The sequence below is a fragment of the Mesocricetus auratus genome, unplaced genomic scaffold (assembly GCF_017639785.1).
Source record: "Mesocricetus auratus isolate SY011 unplaced genomic scaffold, BCM_Maur_2.0 Super-Scaffold_100676, whole genome shotgun sequence".
In the NCBI taxonomy this organism is placed as follows: Eukaryota; Metazoa; Chordata; class Mammalia; order Rodentia; family Cricetidae; genus Mesocricetus; species Mesocricetus auratus.
This window is the reverse complement of record NW_024429266.1, coordinates 118,007,479-118,023,719: the sequence shown is the minus strand read 5'-3', so window position 1 is coordinate 118,023,719 and position 16,241 is coordinate 118,007,479. Positions and strand designations below refer to the sequence as shown.

At 43.7% G+C, this 16,241-nt stretch overlaps 2 protein-coding genes across 10 annotated transcripts in view; one reads left to right on the top strand and one right to left on the bottom strand.

Annotated features, from left to right (window-relative positions):
• The window catches only part of Plekha8 (pleckstrin homology domain containing A8), a 53,839-nt gene extending 51,790 nt beyond the window's left edge, over nt 1-2,049 (bottom strand). For both annotated transcript variants that reach the window (XR_005873632.1, XM_040737192.1), the window contains exon 1: nt 1,797-2,049. Coding sequence is in view for 1 of the 2 variants with exons in the window: in XM_040737192.1 (XP_040593126.1) it covers nt 1,797-1,836 (40 nt within the window). In the remaining variant the exon portion in view is untranslated. The remainder of the gene's footprint in view (nt 1-1,796) is intronic.
• An 83-nt stretch (nt 2,050-2,132) lies between these two features.
• Fkbp14 (FKBP prolyl isomerase 14) lies at nt 2,133-15,861 on the top strand. Of its 8 annotated transcripts, none has more exons than XR_002384166.2 (7): nt 2,133-2,507; nt 3,149-3,188; nt 3,840-3,957; nt 4,180-4,332; nt 7,421-7,572; nt 9,611-9,705; nt 10,757-10,801. XR_002384166.2 is itself a non-coding variant. In XM_040737194.1 (7 exons), exons 1-6 carry the CDS (start codon nt 2,277-2,279, stop codon nt 8,211-8,213), a joined length of 759 nt encoding a protein of 252 aa, XP_040593128.1. In that variant the 5' UTR covers nt 2,133-2,276; the 3' UTR covers nt 8,214-8,232; nt 9,611-9,705. The 8 variants fall into 8 exon arrangements, 7 of the variants coding, with proteins under 7 accessions (XP_040593128.1, XP_021086691.1, XP_012973711.1 ...); XM_040737194.1 differs by lacking the exon at nt 10,757-10,801 and adding an exon at nt 8,149-8,232; XM_021231032.2 differs by lacking the exons at nt 9,611-9,705; nt 10,757-10,801 and adding an exon at nt 8,149-8,752.
• The last annotated feature ends 380 nt before the right edge of the window (nt 15,862-16,241 follow it).

Here is a 16,241-nt window from a genome sequence, read left to right as displayed (position 1 = left end):
AAACTGTGTGACATTCTCACAGAATTAATAACAATGTTTTAAAAACAAAAGTTTCAGAAGAAAAACAGTGGTCATGTCTCCACCAAAGCTCATCACTCACACTCCAACAGCTCTTCGTGGGAGACCAACAAGCAAAAGAGAGCAGAGGAAGCAGGGACCCGTATGCACGACCTTCCTGAGCTACTGCCGTTCTCTTCCCAAGCAAGTTCATTTTCTAATGAAAGACGATGTGCTGGACCACAGCTCTCAGCATATCCACAAGAGTAGCCCGGGCAGTGGGGCCTTAAATGAAGGGCAAGTGGCTTGCAAACCAAAGGAACAAGCAGCAATGACTCCGGCGCCCATCAGGACTCACCCAGGAGTCACTCAACAGTGCGAAGACCCCCTACTCAGGGAAGAAAAAGGTAGACTCCACCTCAAAACAGACGATATGAGCATCCCAGGACAAAAATTCCGGAAGACTCGCCTAGAAAAATTTTATGAGGGTTACAGAAGATGGGGGAATTTTACTACCAAAAATTTCCATACAGAAAGGGGAAAGGAAGAAGGAAATTAAGGTGACGCTGGAGAAGGTGGTGTGTGTGTGTGTGTGTGTGTGTGTGTGTGTGTGTGTGTGTGTGTGTGTTGGGGTGGTCTGTGTGAGAGGAGGAGGGTGAAGTTGACTCAAGGTTTTTTACTATTAAGATGCAGACCTGCTCCTCAGAGTTTAGGACAACCTCAAAAGGAGAATGGCCTGGTCAAGCCTCCTCTCCTCACGTAAGCAGCATGCTAATAGGCACCCAGAATTCAACAAGCTGAAGCCCAGCTTTGAGTGATCCACTTAAAACCTAATCTCTGTGGGCAACACTGGAGATCCTTGCAGTGAAGGCCAGGTCTTCTTAAGGGAAACACCTCCCATCACTCCCTCTGGTAGTGATTAAAGGAAAAAGAAATAACTCAGTGCTAATTACTGCACTATCCAGACAGAGCTTTCAGGTACACGCTGACAGGTGTACTTCGGCCTGTTCAGGGCTGTGACCTTCTCAAAGGTACTGTGCCAACTCTTCCCAGCCCCGGCTGTCCTTACAACAGAACTGTCCCATCTAAGGGCGTGGAAACACCAACTCTAGCTGGGCAGATTTCTGGTTTCTGCATTCTCACTGACACGTTCAACGTTAACCCAAAATTTCAACAATAAAAACTTTCACTTTAAAAACACACCCAGCACAGTTCATGTAGCATGTAATTTATTAAATACTGGCTGCTCAGACGGAAACAATGCTCACTGAGAACCATCTTCACAGTTGAGGAAGAGTTCTAACTTCTAGATAGTTGAGCAAAGTGGCTTCCAAAAGTGAGAAGGGGGCAGGGTGCTATTTTAAGCCATTGTGTCGGACAAGGCAAGGGACACGTTTGCTAATACCTGTATTCATTGTATGACGGAATCTGAAACAAAAGAAATATTCGGAGGAAAAAACAAAGCCGAACGCTAGCGCACACTGGGGGGGGGCTTCGGACTGCGGAGCTAGACAGAGCTCCGCTGCCTGGGTCTGCAGGGGGATGACCCTGAAGGTGCACAGGGAGAGTGTCCGCGTGGAGACTCTAGAATACCGGGGGCTGCCGGCACTCACTCAGCACCCTGCGACTGGCCCAGGGCCCAGGCAAGGCCGCCCCCCTGCCGCCCCCCGCCCAGTTCGCGACATTGAGGTGGACCCCGCGGCGGGCCCGGGCGGCCGGCTGCACCCCAATCTCGGTCCCGGCCGCGGGCCGGCAGAGGGTGCCGCCTGGCGCAGCGCGCACACGGGGCCGGCACTCACCGCTCAGGTAGTTGGTCCACTTGTACAGCACGCCCTCCATGGCGCCCGCGGGCCCCTCGCCGCCCCGGCCCGCCGCGGGGACACCCGGACCGGCCTCACATCCCGGGCCCGGGGGCGGGGTCACCGCGACAGCCGAGGAGCACCAGCCTCTGGTCCGGGTTTCTGCGCCTGCGCCAGGCGCGGTCGGTGTGAACCGGGCGGAGCGGCCGGCCGAGCGAGGCGAGGGAGGCACGGCCCCTGAGGCGACGGTCGCGGGGCGCCTTTACCTCGGCCACCGAGCTCACAGCGCCCGCCCCGGCGCGCTCGCGCATGCCCACTGCGCCGCGCGCACGCTCCCAAATCCACGCCGGCCGAGGTTTGGCCGCCGCGCCGTGGGGCTGGAGGGCGGGGCGCGGATGCGGACGTGGGTAGCGGATCGACCCCGGGTTCTCGTCTCCCTCCGGGCATCCGACTTTCCACGTCAAGATTGTCAGTGTAAGAATGATTCGGGCCGAGGCCCGGAACCCTCGGATGAGGCAAGTCTGCAGCGCGTTTCCGGATGCACTGCAGTGCGCGGCGCTATTCAGCCCGCAGGGCCTCTTGGTCTTTGGACCAGCTGGCCTTGGCTTCACCTGGAGCTCTGTTAAAAATCCAATCTCGCCCGGGTTCTGGACCTTTTGGATCAAAAGTCTGCATTTTTACAAGCTCTCCAAGGGAAGTTCCTATGCACGTGTAAGTGTGAAAATGCACTGTTGATAGCATTTTTTTTTTTGCCAAGAAAGTGTTAATCACAGGTTAAGTGGAAGAAGGTCGAGTATGTAACCTAAATGGCACAGAAACACGCTCTAAAGTGCTAAAGTGTGGGCATTTTCTTTCCCCTTAATGTAAGGTAGACAGGTATAGTAAATAATATATAACTTAATTGGTTATTTACCTGAACTGCACACCTTGCTTAATGCCCTGTTTGCTTTAGGTTTAATCTTCTTTTGGTGATTTCTCAGTTTCCTCTCAGTTCTCTACAATGGGCTATGTCTGAATTTAAGGCAACCTTGTAGAACTGGGAACTTTAAGCTGTGTCATTCTTAAATACTAATGTCGTTTCCTCTTTAAAGAGAGTGTGAAGCAACCTTGTTTCTAATTTAAATTTAAAAATAATAAATAAATATAAAAGAAAAAAGAGATAGATATCCTTAGCCATTATTTACTCTACACTAAGGACATTCAAATGGTGAGTCATTAACAGTCATTAACAGTGATGTTTGTAGAATGAATCAGGTTTAGTCTTAAGGCGGAGCACAAATTCTTCACACCAAGTGACCTTAAACAGGACACTAACTTCTAGCCTCAATGTGTTTATCTTTGGTCCTGGCTAGTTTTACGCCAACTTGACACAAGATAAAGTAATCTGGAAAGGTGAGCTCTGATTTGTCTATAGGTAAGTCTGTGGTGCATTTCCTTAAATACTGGTTGACATGGGAGGGTCCAGCCCACTTCGAGTGGTGTCATCCCTGGGCAGGTGGTCCTGGGCACTAATAAGAAAGGAGGCTGAGGAAGCCAGTAAGCAGCATCCCTCCATGGCCTCCCCATCAGTTCCTGCTTCCAGACTCCCGCCTTGAGTTCCTGTCCACACTTCCCTAGATTATGGACTGTGATATGAAGTGTAATCAATAAAAATCCTTTCCTCCCCAAGTTGTTATTGGTCATAATGTTTTAACCCTGGAATGGAAAGCCTAAGACACCTAAATGGGGAAAATAGCCACGTTAAGTTAGTGGAGATCTTGTACCAGAAGTGCCTTGTGACCCCTAAAGCACCCTTGTTCACCCTTGGAGTTTATGTTCTGAGTTAGTAAGCCACAGTTCTGAGCAATCGTTTGTGTTATCTTGGAGGGGGGTGCTCTTCGGTTGGCTCAGTTGGTGTTCTTCACAAAGGCAAAGCCCTCCCACAAGGAGTTTCCTGTTAGCTAGCTGTGCACCCAGCTGCCCTCCCCAAAGTAGAAGAATTTCTTAACCCGCGGGGCTCTAGGGCTACTCGGGATGGCTGGACCCGGCCTTCTGACCCAACAGGGCACCGAAGCACTCCACTGCTGCAGCGCCATTGGCTGGAGAGGAGCCTGAGTGACAACACCGTCAGCCAGGGGAAGGCAGCCCTTCTCAAGCCTCCGGCCTTCTTAGAGCCAATCGTGTGAGGCTGGGACTTTAACTCTTTAAAGGGGAGTTCGCAGTGTGTGGGAAAGTTGGTAGTAAAAGTGCCACGTCTTCCTGGGAGGGTGAGTGTGAGTCCTGGACTTACCCGAAACCGTCTCGCTTTCGGCATATTTTTAACTCTATGAAGTCGGGGATCCTTTCTCTGCTTTGGTAACATGAGGTTTTTCTTATGGAACGCGATCTTGACACTGTGGGTCAGCGCTGTGAGTGCAGCTTTGATCCCTGAGCCAGAAGTGAAGATCGAAGTTCTCCAGAAGCCTTTCATCTGCCATCGCAAGACCAAGGGAGGGGACCTGATGTTGGTTCACTACGAGGGCTATTTAGAAAAGGACGGCTCTCTCTTTCACTCCACGTAAGTAATTATGCCTCGAGGGCAGAACGATAAAGGACCGACCCAGTCACACCAGCCCTCCTATTATAAAACTAACAGTTCCTTTACCGCTAAAAACAGAAACCAAGCACTGAAACATCTGCCTACCTTTGGGCAGAAAATTGTCAAAAGCCAGTTCTAGAGAAGAAGGCCTTGAAAGGACTTTCTGGAAACATACAGTCTTGATAAGTTAAATTCTTTATAATTTTATTCTTTATAAAATTAAATATAGAATATTTGAATTTTTACAGAAATACATAGTAGTTATAATTAAGCGGAAGTGGAAAAGGCTTAACAGAATTTTCTGTCTCAAACCCCAATCCTTAGGTAAAATATCTGATTCCACTTTTAGTTGGGCATAAGAGACATTAAAACATACCATTTTTGCTTCAAGAGCAAAATGCACAAACATCTATTTGTCCACTTCTAGAAGATGCACAAATGCTGTTTCGTTGACCTGTCTAACTTTTTGGCAGGTGACACATTGATCAAAGCACAGGATGGTGATTTCAGGAGTTGTTCTTTCTTCTAGAAAGTCAGACTTCATTGACGGAGTGGGTGTGGTTGTAGAAGTCATCGTGGAAGGGTTTCCAGGTGCTTGGCAAGGCGGCGGAATGTCCGCAAGTGCAGTGATTTCCATTCTGAAAGTATTTAAGGAGCCCTTCCTTAGGCACATTCGGGAAGTTCACCTCCTCACCACCTGCTGCCATTCATTTGTCCAGCCTGTGAAACACTCATTCAAATCCCCATTTCAGGTCCAGGAGATGCAACGTTTACTAAAAGCAAGTCCTGGCCCTCCAGCAACTCTCCACGTGCGGGTGGGGTGGGGAGGGGGGATGGGAAAGGGCTCAATGGGTGGAGATGTTCAGAATGTTCAGAGCACTGGCAAAGCATGGGGAGCCTGTGGTGAGTGTGCTGGGGGGGGGGGGAGAAGAGGCGTTCATAACAGAGAAGCCTGGAAAGTGATGAATGGAGCTCATCCAGGCACCCCTGGAGGGGGAAGACTTTGCAAATGAGGGAATCATATGAGCTAAGCCTGAAGCTTTAGTTCAGCTCAGGTGCTTAGATTTTTGTTTTGGTAAACTGCTTTGAGACAGGGTCTTTTGTGAGGCTTGAGGGTAGTGAGCGACACTTCTCACTGGATACTGCTGTAGTAAAAATTTCCAAAAACAGGCAGGCGGTGCATGCCTTTAATCCCAGCACCCAGGAGGCAGAGGCAGGTGGATCTCTGAGTTTGATGCCAGCCTGGTCTATAGAATGAGTTTCAGGACATGTTCCAAAAGCTACAACAGAGACATAGAGAAATGCTGTCTCAAAAAAACTAAAAAAAAAAGTTTCCAAAAGCAGTTATAGATTTGTCCTTGCCGATAAGGCCAGTGCATTGTAGTTAGTAACCAATATTATGACATCGCACTTCAAAACCTCAGTTACATTCTTGCTTTCAGTCTGATCTCTTTCTTATCTAGCCTAATTTCTTTCCCATCTCAGGGCCAACAGCCTGTGCAGATATTTTGTAGCAGTTCACTGCTAATGTTCTGGTACTTGGGAGGGAGACTGTTGTCATGCAGCCTTCATGTAAAATCTAAGGCCTGGCTAACTGGACATGTTGATAACAAAGAAATATCATTAAATAAGCCTGCAAAGAGCATTTTGCGTTACCAGGACCATCATCTGCATGATGACTTGTAATAAGAAATGTGACCAAAAGTACTTAGTGAAAATGATTGCTGCTTCTCCATTCTTTATGCCCCATGATCTTGAGGGAACATGCAGTAAAAGAACAAAGAATGCCATTTACCCAGATTTTGTAACCATAAGCCTAGCACAAGGACATTTTGTTCACACCTAAGCGTTATCCTGGAAATAGGGCGCTTTCCTTGCTCTCTACTGATTGAACTAAACTGGTCTCTGGTTGCTAGGATATCTTCTTGTTCCTTTCCTGTCTAGAACCTGAGGGTCTACTGCTCCAGGATTTCTGAGTAGTCCCATAGTAGATCTTTGGAGAGGGTCTGCTGAGATTCAGGGTGAAAGCAGCTCTTTCCATGCATCAGAGCCACCAGTAAACAGTACATCAGCAAGGCTTGTGGATAGGAAGTGAGATCATCTTATCTCGGTGTCTGGGTGCAAATGGACTTTCACATTTTAGCAGTAGCTTTCCTAGCCTTTTACCTCCCTTCTCAAACTCAAGCCATGCCCTGAGATTTTCCTTGGTCTGTAGCCCTCCTGGGAAAGTATAACTTTGTCACTAAGACCTTGAACTTACAGGTTAGGTATATCTGAAATAAAATACTAGTACACTTAATTTCCATTTTCTCTGTAAAAAAGGTTAATACTGGTGTAGCTGGCCCTCTCTGTCTGCAGGTTCTGTGTCCCCCAATTAAAATCAGGATCCAGAATATTTGAAATATGTATATATGTATGTTTTGAACTTATGCAGACTTTGTATTGTCATTATCCAGTATAATGACTTTTATATAGCATTTACATTATAGTATGCATAATTGAAAGATGGTTTAATGTATACCGTAGGTTATATGCAACTACTGTAGATTTGAACTCCTTGTGGTTTGAGGGACAGAGGATCAAATCATGGGGACAATCTTCCAAGAATACCTATCAATAACAGGATTATCATTGAAGTTATAGACAAATTTTCAATAATAATTGCTTTAAGGTACATGTTCAAATTAATTATTTTTTAGTATTTCCTCTACCCTTCTCAAGTTGACTCAATTTATGAATTTTGCATCAAGAAAAATGGGCAGGGGATTGAATTGCTATGAAGTAGACTTGTGTGTGTGTGTTTCCAATCCAAAATTTGCTGTTTTGTTTAGTTTCTAGGTTCATAAGCTTAACCACTAATGGGTAGGAAAAATGAGGCACAACAATGATCTTTATTTTAAATTCACTAAAAGCATCTCCAATGTATGGAGTGTTTATCTAGCATTCATGGGACTCCAGCTTCAATTCCTAAAGTCACTAAAAGTATCTCTAATGTATGGAATGCTTACCTAGCATTCATGGGACAAAACATAATTATTTGAATTCTGATGTGTTTTCTTTCTGGTAGTCACAAACACAACAATGGTCAGCCCATCTGGTTCACCCTGGGCATCCTGGAGGCTCTCAAAGGCTGGGACCAAGGCTTGAAGGGGATGTGTGTGGGAGAGAAGAGAAAACTCATCATTCCTCCTGCCTTGGGCTATGGAAAAGAAGGAAAAGGTAAAATTGTGTAACCATCACTGCTGCGCGTCTCTGAATGTTTCCTCTTCCCCAAAAGGAAACCCAACACTTTAACAATGCAACAAGAAAGGCCATCCCAGAAAAAGCGTCCTGATGATTCGAATATTTGAAATATACACCATTTGGATACAATTTGATGTGTGGATATAATCAGCCAGGAAGTCTTTCACACTGTAGATCTCATTGAGAGTCCTTTTATTCTTGCTTTTAAACATATTTGTAACATTTTCAATAGTTTATTTTAATTTTGCTTATTTATTTTTGTGTTTTCAAGACAGTGTTTCCCTGTTAGCCCTGGCTATCCTGGAACTTGATCTGTAAACCAGGCTAGACTTCTAACTCAGAGATCTGCCTGATTCCACCTTGTGGCTGCTGGGATTAAATGGTGTGCCACCATTGCCCAGCTCAATAGTTTAAGATAATGCATTAACTTGTATTAAAAATAATTCTCCCTGTGTTGCAAGCTGACTGGCTAGTCCACACAGCTTTTATGCCAGTTTGTTCCAAGGCACAGATATACCTGGTAATTAAGCTGAGTTCATATGGCTCTCCAAGGGCTGCTTGATGCTTATCAGCTGTCCCCAGATGTAGCCTCTTCACTGAAATCTTCTCTGAGCTGATGACCAGACCTGGAGACAGGTTAGTGAACCAGCATGTGCACCACTGTGTTGTTTCTTATATTAAAACAATTGGAACCAACCCAAATGTGTTATCAGAGGTTGGCAAAATAAAAATTACATATGAATTATGTGTGATGTAAAAAGATTTTCTGTATGTCCAGCTTTCCCCATGAATAAAAGTGGGGGAGTATATGAGCATTGGAGTGTTCCACAATAAAAAAATATTCACAGTATACTGTGATTCTAGAATTATATTAATTTCTAGTTCTATCTTCCAAATTCTTTATGAAGAAGACTGTAGTATTTATACAATGAAGAAAAAAATTATAAGAAGCTATCAGAAGCAGGTGGAGAGTCACTCTCATGTGGTTTGGATAACTTTACCACCATTCTTCAGCAAGCGTAGCCATTGACCAAGGAGGGGTCAAGATTCCTTCCCCAGAGTGCCAGCCTACAATCCTATGGCCAGAGAGTCTGGGAAACAGAAACTTCATTTAGTGGCTGATCGAAGAAGAGGCAGACTCCCTTGGTTAAGTACTGAGCTGAACTCAAGAAAGCCAGTAACAGAGAGGGAGGACTGATGATCAAAGGGATTAAGACTGGGCTGGTTTAACCCCCAGAAACAGCTGACCAGACAAAGGTTAACTCTTGAATCCCAGGCATCAGCCTGGGAATCCAGCATGGGACTGATCAAGACCCCCTGAATCTGGGTGTCAGTGAGGAGGCCTAGGGAATCTATTGAGCCTTGGGCAGCAGATCAGTACCCATCCCAAGTATACACACGGACTTTGGACTCCCATAGAACAATGTGAGGTGCACTCTCACCCTGAACTCTTGGGGAAGGGTCTAGGCCCTGCCCTATATGAAATGACAGACTATGGACACCCCCATGGAGGGCCTCACCCTCCCTGGGGGAATGAGGAGATAAGGGGGGGGTTGGGGGGAGGGCACGGGAGGAGGGGAGGGAATGGGAGAGGGACCTGGAACTGACTTGTGAAGCAACCTCGTTTCTTATCTAAATTTAAACTGGAAAATAAAATATATATATAAAAAAAGATTCCTTCCCCAGTTTTCCAAGGAGGTTAAGCGCTGTATATAAATATGATGTACTCCAAAGTAGGACTAGCTATCTAAGCCATGTTCTACAGGCTTGGTTATTTAACCAAATTCAATTCTAATTATATCTTTTACAGAAAGATACAGTAGCTAGGAAAAGTTTCTCTAATGTCCAGATGTGATCTATCTTTCCTGTGTCTTTGTTCTTTTACTGTTAACTTTATGTGTGCAGTGAGGTAGCAATTGTCCATGACATACTTAACTAAGCTTACTCCTTAGCATGCAGAGTCCTTTCCTTCAGTGTCATGAAACTAACTCTTCTAATATGTATTTGCCACTAGTTTTGTAGCGTTTAGTGCACGCTTGCATGCCTCCTTGGAAAGACCAGCTTTCCCACCAACCTAGTGCATGCCCCCTTCCTGTCTCCATCACAAAGGTAAGCTCTGCCTCATGCTGTGAGTGTTGTCCTCTTAGAAACTTGCTACTGCACTTTCATGGAACTTTGAGGAACTGGGGACATAGCTAAGGCTTGTTTAATGAATGTGTTCAGACCAGAACTTTTATTAAACAGAGCTGTAAGAAAGCAAGTTTGGAAAACAATTGCCCAAAATTCCAAGAAGGGTTTGTTTCTTTGAGTATTAGTCGGGGTTTTTTGTTTATACCCTGAGATTTTAACAAAGTTTTCTTCTTTTCCTTACTCTTGAAGATTTGTTAGTTTCATTTACAGGAGTTGATCTAGATTTTCCTTTCTTGATGAAACGTCCTCAACAAATGCTTAAGTTCTATGTCAGGGAGGTAATTTTCAATGTTCCCCTATTTTTTTAAGACCGGTAAGAAAATTGTATCAGGCATTTAGTGTTTATCAGGAATAACAGTGAGGGTTTTTTTTTTTTTTTTGCATGGGTTTTCCCCCTTTATCCTTCCCATGGACTCCTAAGGTAGAAAATGTTATCGCTCTCTTTTTGCAAACAAGGAAGGAGGTGGCAGAAGGGACCAGAGCGCACACTAGTATACACTGCCTCCTAGTGGCATAGACACTGCCTCCCAGTGGTAGACACAGCAGCACCAACCTGATGTACTTGAAGGTCAAGACTTTGTAATCTAAATTAGTAAATCTCTTGTAATATAATTAAGTCTGAATTACTCAAAGCCCTTTAAAAGTCATGTTGTTGGCATGTTACATGAAGGGCCTTAATTGTACTTGAAATTTAGCATCAAGACTCTTAGGAACATGCATGTATGCATGTATTTTTTATTGCTACTCCAAACTAGAGTACTTTGCTCTGTCAGTTTGGGTTATTCCTTCTTTTGGTCTATTTTTCTTTCCTGGGTAAAGTGTAGTTATAGAATAAGTGATTTCCACCATCTGTGACAGTCATAGAGTGTCTGTTCATTTAATGTAGTTAAAATGTCTGTTACCATAATTGATTTTGTTATGAATACTTATAGATCTTCTAAATAAAAAATTCCCTGTCTTTCCATATCAGGCAAAATTCCCCCAGAGAGTACACTGATATTCAACATTGACCTCCTGGAGATTCGAAATGGCCCAAGGTCCCATGAATCATTTCAAGAAATGGACCTGAATGATGACTGGAAACTCTCCAAGCATGAGGTGACCCTACCCTCTGCCTCCTTGATGTTTTTCATGTACTTTTTTTCAAAGCTCACCTTTTCAGAAATACACTAGCTGTGGGAGAAGGAAAATCAGTTTCCTTCAATGGCGTGGCACTGGGTATGTTAGTCACACTCCAGAGCAGGACCCATGTGCAGGAGTAGTGAGTGGTCAACACAAAATGGACTCCATGGGTTTCAGTGACTTTTTTCTTTTTAAGAGAGAGAAGGAACATGAAATTGGGTGGAGGGGGGAATCTGAGAAGAGTTGGGGGTTGGAAAAATATGATAAAATTCTTAAAGAATAAATAATAATAAGGGAAATGTATTTTTACTTTGATAAAATACAATTTTAGCTTTCCCTAAAGCACCTGGAAAGTTGCCTTTTTTGTAGGAACCGTTGCTTTGGGGAGAACTGTGCTGACTGAGAAAGTGTGTCCAGTCTCTTGCCACTTCCTTCTCCGCCTATGCTCAGTGTTGACTCCATCTTAACTTCACCCTTGGATCTTGGGAAGCATCCTTTGTTTCATGACTGGTCCAAACTGGTGATGTGGGGATGTGATGATAAACGATGATATGGTTGGGTTGTATTTTAATGATTCATGGGGATTGCAGGGGATTGCAGGCAGCATTTGTGTGTGTGTGTGTGTGTGTGTGTGTGTGTGTGGTTTGTATACATGATACAACCTGCAAGTGTTCAGTGTTCAGTGTATACACCCATGAGTGTACATACACAGGCCAGAAGAGCAGAACATTGGTGTTTCCCCCTATTGCTGCCTTCCTTCTTGCCTTGAGATTCTTACTGAACCTTTAGCTAGGCTGGTTGGTTAGCAAGCTCCTGAGATCTCCCTTTTTCCTGTCCACAAAGCTGAAGTTACAGGCACATGCACTTTCTATTGTGCTGGGGATTTGAACTTGGGCCCACATGTTTACACAGCAAATGGTCTTATCCACGGAGACATCTCCCCAGTCCTTGATTGTTTTGAAAGACAATAGAAAATTATAGCATAGGCACTCATAAGACTCTGCTCTGATTTTGAAGTTTACAGGGTCCTGATTAGACTCTGCTAGTGTGTCATGGTCATAGCCAGGTACACAATTTTTCTACTCGTAGCCATGGGTTCAGATGAAAAGGGAGACTATAATCTTATCTTAGGAGGAATGTCTGGAATTCTGGCTCTTCCTAGAAAGAAAGCCCGATGAAACCAGTGTGTCCAAAGGCAGCCATCCTTCAGGCATGCAGCACAGCTTTGTTTGGATTCTGGCAGGAGCAGGCAGTATGGTCAAGGAATACAGCTACAGTATGATTTGTCCCAGTGGCCACTCCGTAGGCCATGCTGCCACTTGTGCTCTCTTTGTTAGTTAGACACTCAGAGAAAGCTGTTCCTTGGCAGCATTTTTTTTTACAAAGTTCTGGTTATTTGCAGTGAATTTTGGAGAAAGGTTTATTGAAGAAATACTTCCAGGCCCTCTGGGAAGAATACTGGAAGTTACAAAATATTTTTTACAACTGTAATACAAGCATTAGGTGAACTTAAGACAAGCTCTTGTCACCATTTGACTTGTTGCAAGAGTTTCTATGACAGGGCCAGAAAAGCAATGATTTCAGGCACCCATACACATGTTTTGGGGATCCAAGAGTTTTTCTTCAGTGAATGCATGAGTACAGTTACTTTAGACATCCAGAGGCAAGAAGATCAGTCAACCTTGTTTACCACCATTCTTGATTCTCTTGAGAATATGAGTCTTCACACAGAATGCTGTGTCAGTGGGACTGTACTCTGTGGAGTTAATAAATACACGAAGAACAGTAATAAATGTAATTTAAAGACTATTGGTGTATAATCCAGGAGTTTAAAATGCTTATAGATGAGAGACAAGGAGATAGCTTTCAGTGAAGTACTTGCCATTCAAGCATGATGACTTGAGTTCCAGACCAAGAATCCAAGGTGGGAAAAAGTTGGATATGGAAGTGTATACTTGTAATCTCCCAGCTGGCAGGTGGAGACCAGCAGATCTCTGGAGATTGCTAGCCTGTCCAAATGGCCTACTCTGCAGTTCCAGGTGAGAGACCATGTCTCAGAAAATAAAACTCTGAGAAGTGGTATCCAAGAGTCCATATACATGCATGCACACGTGCATACAACGTCACACGAACATGCAAATACACTTGACAACTAACACAGATTTAAATGAGCTGTTAAGTAAACATTCTTAAGTTAAATGTTGACTTATTAATGTGAAACTATAAGAATGAAAGTGAAGTAATTCAGCTTCAAACAAGCAAACGGGCTGGGGAGATAGCTCCGTGCGTTAAGTGCTTGCCATGCAGTCACTGAGTTGGGATACTTAGTACCATGCAAAAAGTGGAGTGTGGTAGTGCATGCCTGCAGTCCTGGCACTGGGGAGGCAGAGACAGGGAGCTCCCTGCAACTTGTTAGCCAGCCAGATAGCAATCTGTGAGTCCCAGGTTCAGTGAGAGACCGCTTCTCAAGCAATGAGGGATAAGAGAGTTGAAGGGACACACACACACACACACACACACACACATTTTTTAAAAAGGCAAAAAGGAAGATAATAGGTTTTAATAAAATCCTTATATTTGATACAAAGATTATGTATCTGTAAGTATGTGTGTATATATATATATATGTATGTGTGTGTACATATATATGCATGATATAAGCATTATTTTCACTTCTGAAAGCTATTTGGTGTCGCCATCATACCCATGAATCAAACATTGTTCTAATTCCTTTAGGAAAGGGCCACAGAGTTGTTTTGTACTTGCTCCATATCGTCGCAATGATGTAATGTGGATTATTAATGAGAGCTGTTATTTTGTAGGTTAAAGTGTACCTAAAGAAAGAGTTTGAGAAGCACGGTGCGGTAGTGAATGAGAGTCACCATGATGCGTTGGTGGAGGACATTTTTGATAAAGAAGATGAAGACAAAGATGGATTTATATCTGCTAGAGAATTTACATATGTGCACGACGAATTGTAGGGATGCGCCTGCCGTTTTATATGCATCCATCAGATGGCACCTTTAGAGAAAGTTGTAGTTTTTAATAACAGCATTCTGTTCTTGTATTGTTTGTTTTTAGTTGTGTATCATTTTCTGCTATTTAAGAAGCCCCATAGACTTTGTAAATATTGGATCTTTCTGGTGAGTTATTGGGAAGACACAGTCATCTTTGAGTGGAAGACTTCTGGCCCATCTCCACTCTCAGATGAAGCTTCTTTTCTTGCTTCCTTCTAATGGTAAGGTATTGCAGCTGGAAACATGCCACAACACAAGAACAGGCGGCTGCACAATCAACGCCCTATGCTTTCCTCTTCCTCTGCTTCCTCTAAGTTAGATTACTGACATATCTGAAAGCTTTTACAATAGTGCAGGGCTTGCTGCTTTCATGTGATAACGAAGTAGTTTTTTCTTTATCTGGCTTTGAGTCTTTGCTTGAGGAGGCACATGGTGGGCCTCATTCCTTAACAGTTACGGCCTTACTATAGAGATGTACAATGTTGGATGAATAATGGAGTTAGCAACTCATGAATAGGTATGCATTGAAACATTCTGCCAAGACTTCATAGGGACTGATGGCTAGTAAAATAAGTCAGACATGTAATTTATGTGTTTGCTTCCTTGTAATCAATGCTTCAAAACATGGCAGACAGGTGTATTTATAGTCAATGTTTACTTTTAAGGTTACCAATTTGCCTCCTGGTTCTTCGTGAATGAAGTTACAGCTAGTATATTACTTTGCAATAACCCTGAATCACAATAGAAGTTAGTAAATCAACTAGACTTTTCCCATTTATGACTCATCAAAAATGAGGTCGGCCTATACCAGCTATTACCAATACTTATCGTGGGTTTGAAAGTTGATGTTTATCATTTTGTCTCAAATTTATCTAAAAAGGATCTAATTCTGTTTTTAAAATTGATTTTAATCACATTGGCTGTTACCTTAAATACTTAAAATAGACTATCCAGATCTCCATTTGTTAGTAATAGTTTTTCATAATTTATAAAAATGGATCAAGTGCATTGTTGTCTGACTCTTGTTCTGACACCCATGGGAAGCCGCTGCATCTTATGATACCTCTTTATGGATGAGAGGTGCTGCTTGGAGCTTGGCTGGTGAGAGTGCCCACGATGGTGGTTAAGCTGTAGATGCATCTTCAGTCCCTGAGTTCACTTTTCTGCTTTTCTGCTGAGGAAGAAGCAGCGAGTTTGGTGTATCTCTTGGTCCGTTTCCCTTTGCATCTTTACCTCTGCAGACGGTTCCTGGTAGGTCACAGCTCTCCTCGGGATTCAGGAATGTCTGTGTAGAATTCTCGTAGAATACTTTTCACATTTGCTCTGATTGCCTCAGTCACCCTCCCAGTGACCAGTCAGAAGCGTCAGATGTCTGTCTTGGCTCACCCATTCCTGTCACCTCCTGTTGCTTGTGGAAATTAGATTACTTCACTAATTATGCAGTGACACTTTCCTCACCAAAACCTCTTATTGGGGAGAATATACTCTAAGACCTGCTCTTGAAGCTGTCAGGTATAACTGTAAAGTGGTTGTCAGTACCGGCAGTTCTCTGGACTGGGGAGGTTGTGAGAAGGCTTATGACAGTCACGAGAGGACAGTCTTGAAGACTGCTTTGCACTGAAGCTGCTGCCACCGTCTGTGCTGGAGCAAGAATCCTGGTTATTCAATTGTATAGATCTGTATCAGTCCTCAGCTAAACAGTCAAACAAGTGTGAAAGAAAGACAAATCAGTAACAATGGTTGTTTGAGCCATCTGCCTTTCTGTCTAGCAGTATCTTTGCACCCTCCCATGAGCAGGAATAATCAAACACTGTGACTTCACATGTATGTCATTTGACTCAGAACTCTTCTATGTGTCATATTTACATTTCTATTGTGTCATATTACAATTCTATTGTGATATTCTTTTTGATAATAAAGTTTATTTGGGAAATAATTGGTTTTGTAAAAAATGTTTTTCATATGTACGCATGTTTGGTGTTTGTATGTGTATTCACATATGTTGGGGTCACAGATGTGTGTGTAGGTGCAGGTGTCTTTCTTGATTTTTCTTCCTACTCTATGGAGGCAGGATCTCTCACAGAACCTGGAGCTCTTCATTTTGGCTATCCAGCTTGCTCCAGGAGTTCTGTCTCTACGCCCCGTGCAGTGGGGTTACACCTAAGCCGCTTTGCCCACTGACCTTTTTATGTGGGTTCTGATGTGCAAGGCAGGTGCTTCATCCTCATTCCCCTCAACCCTGATTTATGAAAATATTAAATGAGCTTTGCAGTTTCCTCCCTCTCTCCCAGTGTTTCCCATGCTGAGCCCCTGACC